This window comes from Pinus tabuliformis, chromosome 2_1 (genome assembly GCF_031772625.1).
Source record: "Pinus tabuliformis cultivar Carrire ecotype Pingquan chromosome 2_1, CPIR1, whole genome shotgun sequence".
NCBI lineage: Eukaryota > Viridiplantae > Streptophyta > Pinopsida > Pinales > Pinaceae > Pinus > Pinus tabuliformis.
Genome location: NC_142299.1, coordinates 29,820,063 through 29,827,504, shown reverse-complemented (window position 1 = coordinate 29,827,504; position 7,442 = coordinate 29,820,063). Strand labels below are relative to the sequence as shown.

The window sequence follows — 7,442 nt, the reverse complement described above, 5'->3', positions numbered from 1 at the left end:
CATGTTATTTAACGCACTGCAGAACTAACATTTTGGATGCAATGGAGTCATCAAAGATGGGGTCAATGATTTCTGAACATAGTTATAATTGTAATTTATGAAACAAACAAACAACGTATATTTACTATTTTCCTAGGCACTTATAATTGTATTTTATGAAACGAACAAACAACATACATTTACCATTTTCATAGGCACTTGTATGCCTAAAATCTTAATAACTGCCACTGCTCCTACATGACACAATTATTTGATATTGACCACTTCACATTTTAAAAAAGATGATATTCAATTAAGACGTGCCATAATTTTGTCCATGACAGGAATGTCACTTAAAAATGAATAAATATTTTGAAAAATACATTCTTCAATATCAAACCATATAATCCATTGCCCACTATTCTGTGGCATCAGATCAGTTCTGGAACAGGCATGACTCCAAGTAAACCTCAGCTGTCTTGGTTGAAACAGAGAACCAACTGCACCGTACAATCTTAACTATCAATCAAAGACAAAGTACAAGGTTTAGTCCCTATGCTGGAACTAGCTAGAAAGCAATATGCTTAAAGCCCCTCCCTCTCAAATATTATTATCTACAGATGATACAAACGAATTTGAGATATTCTTGGCCCTCAGATGTGTTTTTAGTTCCTCCTTATTTGCTGCTAACGAACACTAACAGGGGTTTTAGCAATTTACACCACATTGCTGTGTGTTTGATGATGATCCTGTGTTTGCTGTGAAAGGATCTATCCTCACCCAAAGCAGGGAGAATATGGACGCAAGAAGAATTGACCAAACAATAACTATTGTTGGTGTCCGGTTCTGGCGACCCATTAATCCCTTGAGGAATGGATAAAGATGAACAATCACCCACAGAGAGAAAAACAGTTTTCCAAACAATGGACCCCAAGATTGATAACCACTATTAATAGCTTGGGAAACACCTGCTACTACACCAACAAGATTTACCACAAGCAAAGTAGTTGGAGGGATGAGAAGACTGGTCCACTTAAAAACATAAAGCTCAGCAAATTCACCATCTTCATCTGAAGACTTTGATGTGACAGTAAAGTTTGTGTCAATCCCTGCTAGAACTTTCAGTAACCCTTGAAAGACGGCAAACAGATGTGCTGATACACCTCCAATAACCCAAAATTGCTCATTCCTCCACCATTCATCGATGCCAACTGTACTCCAGCGTAGCTCTAGAATAGCAGTTGTAAAAATGGAAATAAAATATAATATGAAGAACACACTTGCAAAGTTGCTAATCTGCAGATCAAAATAAATATAAAAATCAGGGGAAAAATGTGAAGCATTGTATGAGAACAAAATCCAAAAAAAATCTAAAAGACAGGTTGCATTAGAGGTGAGTAAAGCTTGACAAGATTAAGGTCAGTAAGGGTTGACAATCTTACCTCAGGAATGATAAACTTCCCTGTAAGAAGACAAACAGCTGGCAGGGTACAATATGCAACCAGTGGGAGGGATGTGAGAGGATAAACTATGGTATTGATGTATGCCAGCCTCTGCAATTGGTGTAGCCATACCAAATTGGACAATGCCTGCTCAGTAAAATTTCAACAGAACCAAGGGCCCATCGGAGCACTTGATTCAAACGATCTGAAAGATTGATTGGTGCAGATCCCTTGAATGCAGGACGTGCAGGCATGCAGTATATTGAAATCCAGCCTCGAGCATGCATTTTAAACCCAGTCAAAATATCTTCTGTGACAGAACCATAAATCCACCCAATCTGCACAAAATATGAGAACCCATTCATATTAGATCTTTGCTTCAAGAACAGTTGCCTGGTGCTTGGTTGCCTAAACAAAATGTTGCCTTATTCTGAAGAGAATTTATGCACATTCAGGAAAAATGTTTATACAACTTCACTATAGAAAAAACTAATTCAATGAACTAAAAAAATTCCACAGCATCATCAAATAGATGCAGATCCACCTCTACTCATACCTCTTTTCCCCATTCTGACTTGTCTTCATATCCACAGCTGATAACATGAATGGCTTCTTTCAATAAAGAAGCAGGATTCGCAGATTGTGGAAGACCACCATTTTCCATGAGGGTAGATTGAATAAACACTGGTGATTGACCAAATCTTTTCTCTAAGCTCCTTTGGGACATGAGCAATGATTTCTCATCATCAAATCCTGCAATACGCAATTTCAAAGAAGGGTGAGGGCGAACAATGTTTAAGGGTAAATGAGTTGTCAAAAAATACAAATCACTGGTTTGGACTTGGACTCACCTTCAACACCCTCTTCTATGTCTTCCAAACTAAAGATGGGTATAGTAGATTCAGTTCGCTTGGTTCTCTTCTTATCGTCATCATACCTTTTGTTTGCTTTTCTGCTCTTCTTTCTAGATCCCCAGCAACATCTCAGAAAACATGCTGGTTCAAGATCCTTCTCAGTGAGAACAGGATCATAACCATAGAGTGCTTGTCTATTAAAACAACACCCTGTACCCACATAAACAGGCCCTTGGATACCATCGAAACCTCTCAAGGTGATCTGCAAAGATTTCAGAATTAATATGCCAGGCTGAAATTATATGAAAATTGCATAATTGCATATAAGAAAACATTTTGGGTGTTGATCAATGCTTACATCAAAGAACACAGTGTTACGATTAGCATATCGATCGTGTCGATCAATGCCATCAAATCTCTGAGGAAACTGTACATAGCAAGTTTTCTTCCCAAGAGCTGGATCCATTAGAAAACACATTGCCTCACGAATAGCTTTGCTGTTGTTTATATAATGATCACAATCAAGGTTCAACAGAAAGAGGCCATTTGTGAGGACAGCAGACACTCGGACCTAAGTGGAGCAATGGATAACAATCATCAGCGTCAGCATAATAATTAATGAATTTCATACAAGGAAATCGGCAGAAAAAGAGAGATGTGTACATAGCTAGGAATATACCAATGCATTCATTGCACCGGCTTTCTTGTGGTGTTGGAAACCAGGCCTCTTTTCACGGGATACATAAACTAACCGTGGCAATTCATTGCCATCATTGTCAACTCCCCCACTGTGACCTAAGAATACCTGAAGCGGAAAGTGAAAAATTCAGTAGTACTAATTTCAGTTACTTGCAACATATTTATAAGCATGTTAACAAAAGGGAGAGAAAATTATGATACTACATATAGACTACAAAGGAAAGATAAGACTCGGGGGTAAAAGACGAGTATCTGATACCTGGATCATCCCAGGATGGTCTCGAGTGTTGTTGCCTGGCCATGGAGTTCCATCTTGCATGGTCCATCCCTCTTCTGGCACTTTTTGTGCTTTGGCCACAAGAGCATTAATCCGGATCTTGTACTCTTCATATTCCCTCTGATATTGGCACAAAGATGGAAGATGTCAAGGGCAAGAAAAACCAATAAACCAACAGAAGTAGCTCTTACATTTGGATACTTTAATGTGCACTTGCCTTCATTGCTCTCCGTTCTTTAACAAAGGAAGGTTGTACTTTATCCTTCAAATAATCAATCTTCTGGGCAAAGTAGAATTCTGGAGCCCTGGGCTCAATACTGTATTTTTTGCAAAATGGCACCCACTTCCTTGCGAATTCTGAAGTTTCTGAAAGGGTTTCAAAAGTCAACATTGCTGCTCCATCATCAGAAACATAGCATGAAACTTTATCGACAGGATAATCCACGGCAAGGATAGATAGAACAGTATTTGCTGTGACAAGAGGAGGCTCCTTTAGAGGGTCCACTGTACTGACAAAAATATCAACACCGGCCAACTGAGATGGCTCTCCTTCTCTGTCAAACCTGTGAAATTGCAAAAGAAGAAATTCAATCTCACCCACAAGGTTCCTACAATACACATGCTGGCTGCTTTAACAGCCTTAAATGAGTGGCTTCTTGAATATAATCCTAAAAGTAATATGGCCACATCTGAAGCTAAATGCCAGGGATTATTAATTTATTAATACTCCTCAAGATGGTAAACTAACCTCAAAGAAAGCCTGTCAAGATATGTTTCTCGGTTAATGGGCATCCATTTAGGAAACTGGTCAAGAATCCATGACACGGCAAACCAGACCTCACATATCACGGAGACCAGCCAAAGTGGGTATGCATCATTAACAGGTGTCGATACTCGGTATTGAAAGAAAACTCCCACGATTATGAGCCGAAGAATAATCACAATCCTGTAAGGAGTAAGTTTGGTGGAAGGAAGAGGCACAACCTTATTCAGAGGTTGCCGTGCGTCATCAACCCTGGCACACACACATACAAACACCAATCAATAAAAGAAAATCTACTATCAAAATAAATATAGTATCATAGCATCACTCCAGAAACTCGAGATTTACGAGAAAAAAATTCAACAAGGAAGAATCATATTCTTATATTGAATCTTAAAGCAAGTATTGGTAAGAGAGATTGTTCCATTCCATGAATTGTGACAAGTAGCATACATTGGGAGGTCTTCCCCATTGGAACCGGTGCCCTCCATGTCCCCTTTGCCATCAGCATATCTACCTCCACTGGTCATTTGAAGCATATTTTTCTCTTGTTTAAGCTTCCAGCTTTCAACTCTTTCTTTCCAGTCCACATTTCCAACTCCATAAGAATTCAAGTCCTTGGAAGGGTCCACAATCCTTACTTGCACTGTAAAAATGCATCATGAAATCCACAGAAAGCATCCATATCTAATCAGTTCAAACCCCGACTGAACATAGCTGTCCAGTGAAATCCCAAGACCAGTTCAAGACTATGCTGTTATTCATTTGGTTTAATATCCAATCCTATAATTAGCAAAGCTCGCTGATATTGCATAAATAATTCAAATACCTGGTTGGTTGGGATCAGCATAGGGGACCGAGTGAACACGCTTTCCATCTCCACTACCAGTGACTTGCACATGCTCGGGGGAGACATCTTGAAACTCCCCAGAAACCTGCCAAAAGGCATTATAATTACAATTACAATTAAATCCATACAAGCTAAATTGATTATAAATAGTAGCCCATGCAGTCACATTTCAGGCCCCAATTCCAACAGCGGATGCAGCTAAAGGAGAATGACAGTGCAGTTTTCTCAGAAGTTATTAGACACTATACCGGTTGACCATTTGTGAGAAGAGGAATTGGAGTCTGAGGATCCTGTCTCGAAGAGGTAACCGAATCGATCTCCTCCCCTCGCCCATGCATCTGCCACTGCATCATTGCTTCTGCCCTTTGTTGCCTGTCATCTCTTCCACCACGAGTGTAATTGAATTCATTCTCCAAATCATCAACATCGTCTTCTTCCTCGTCACCTTCCACTCTTGGACTCCCTGTGGCAAAACACCCAAAATCAAAGACAGCTATCAGTTACTACTAGACAACCAACTGGACTAAAATGCCCATAATCCAGATCGGCAAAAATGCCACCATCATTTGTGCACTATATCCTTTGTGCAATGTGGGGCTTCCATGACTTGCTAAACACCAAAACAACAAAAATATATATGCTGACCTTTGTGTCTCTTGTATCTGGTCTTGCATTGAGGACAAGACTGGTTTCCATCCTTACGCTCATATTCATAGCAAGGCCTACAAACTGGGAATCCACACTCATTGCACGCCACAAAGAGCTCCCCATCTGCTGTCACACCAACATTATCTCCACAGATCTGGCATACTTGGCTGCTCGAGTGCTTCAGAGGCTTCGCCTGCACACCAATAAACACCTAGTCTCAATTACACAAACCAAACAAACAAAAGTTGAAAAATCAAATCTACAACTTGGGCCACTCTTCTCTGCGCTGCTCTGCTGAATCAGAGAGACCATTGATAGCCTAATATAGGATCATGTTAGGGTTTTGACCTAGTCAACCATTCATCAGTCTTTAAGTCATGGGATCTGAGTCTGTAAATCCTATAAGCTTGCATCGTATTAGCATTATTATTGAATACCAAAAGAGAAGGCCGATTGAGCTGTCTTGTGTGCTCATGATAATTGTTCCATTCTGATTAAATTGCACTGTCAGCTTATTGTGTTTATTTTTATTCTGTTTTAAGTCTCAGCTCAGTTCAGCTTGGACTTTTGGGAACCCAACCGCCATAATTTTGCTAAGGTATTATCGGGCCAAAAATCAACGCAATGCCGTTTCTCAATTGCACTCCCAAGCCCAATCCCTATCAGGGGTTCTCTAAAACAAGTTATAATGTAAGACTGTTTTCAACCGAAAATACGAAGTGGGTCCTCTGATAAAACTAAAATGAAATGCCCCAAGTTCATATATTTTCAGATCCAGGTCCAAAATTTGACATCCAGCATTACCTCTGGTCAATACCCAACCTAAAATCCGAGGCCAGATATGTTCGCAAACAGAGGAAGAACAACCTCACACTCTACAGAAGCAGCAGAGGGCTTAATGCTGTTCTGCTAAGCTTCCCATTGCTCAGATCCTAACAAGTGAAAGGAATCACAGGAATACCACATCTATTAACAATCAAAGCCTAATTCATTATGCAAATCCAAGAGGGTACAAGCCCAAATGCCGGATCCAAAAGAGCAAAAAGATAAATTCTAGCAAATTAAGCAAACAACTGAATAAACTTACACCAATCTCTGCGTCATGGCGAATCAAAACCAGCTCATTCCTCTTGTGAGAACCTGCAATCATACCAGCGCTGGCCTCCATTGTGTCACTCTCGTGTTAATCTCCTGATCTGAAAGCCTTGTTTTATGCAATCTCAGGCAATGTTTCAAAAAACAGTGCAGTGGTGGGAAGCACCCATATCCACATTGCCCTCAACACCCCCACTCTACGCCAAAATGTGCATAACTCTGAGACCCCTTCTATTCCCAATACCACTTCATAAAATGAACCAAAAATCTCCGGCGCTTCTCGTGAATTAGAAAAACAATTAAAAATACTTTAAAATTTAGGCTCTTCGCTCGCGGGTCCGGAAATCCAGCCCACCGATGATAAATCAAACGTTAATTCCTATATGCGATTACCCATCATTGAATTAAAGTATCGAGAATTAAACTTAGTTCTATGGATTTACTTGCTGCTCCGGTCACCATTGAATCCCTCAAGATCGACGGCTACGAAGGCGCCGCCGCGTCCCTTTGACGCGGAGCCCCATCAGCAAGCCAGCGCCTCGGCGGGTGGGAGCCGGTAATTTGCCAGCTCCATAGCAAACTGGCATGTCCGCGTCACAATCTGCCCGCGGGCAAGAGGCCGATCGGGCAGCTCCTGCCCTTGCCCGGTCTGTGCTGGTCGGCTGCCGTTTGAAATCCACGTGTAGTCGCTTTCCCTGCGAAGTAAATCGCCGGCGTCAGGGAATTTTAACGGCAATCCACGTGGCATTGAAGGATATCTGTCAATTACCAGTTACAAGAAAGCACAGATAAATTATGTGATTAAAAATAATTAGAAAACATGGTGTAAGTTTTG

General features: G+C 40.7%; 1 protein-coding gene across 1 annotated transcript; it reads right to left on the bottom strand.

Moving 5' to 3' along the window:
* Positions 1-326: 326 nt before the first annotated feature.
* LOC149198627 (putative cellulose synthase A catalytic subunit 1 [UDP-forming]) lies at positions 327-6,966 on the bottom strand. Its single transcript, XM_089402092.1, is given in 15 exon segments — positions 327-1,275; positions 1,422-1,543; positions 1,546-1,759; positions 1,978-2,174; positions 2,273-2,537; positions 2,634-2,846; positions 2,955-3,080; positions 3,234-3,371; positions 3,469-3,814; positions 4,000-4,266; positions 4,468-4,660; positions 4,844-4,949; positions 5,113-5,327; positions 5,510-5,705; positions 6,600-6,966. Coding segments are annotated over 15 exon segments (3,267 nt in total). The 5' UTR covers positions 6,681-6,966; the 3' UTR covers positions 327-687.
* Between the last annotated feature and the right edge of the window lie 476 nt (positions 6,967-7,442).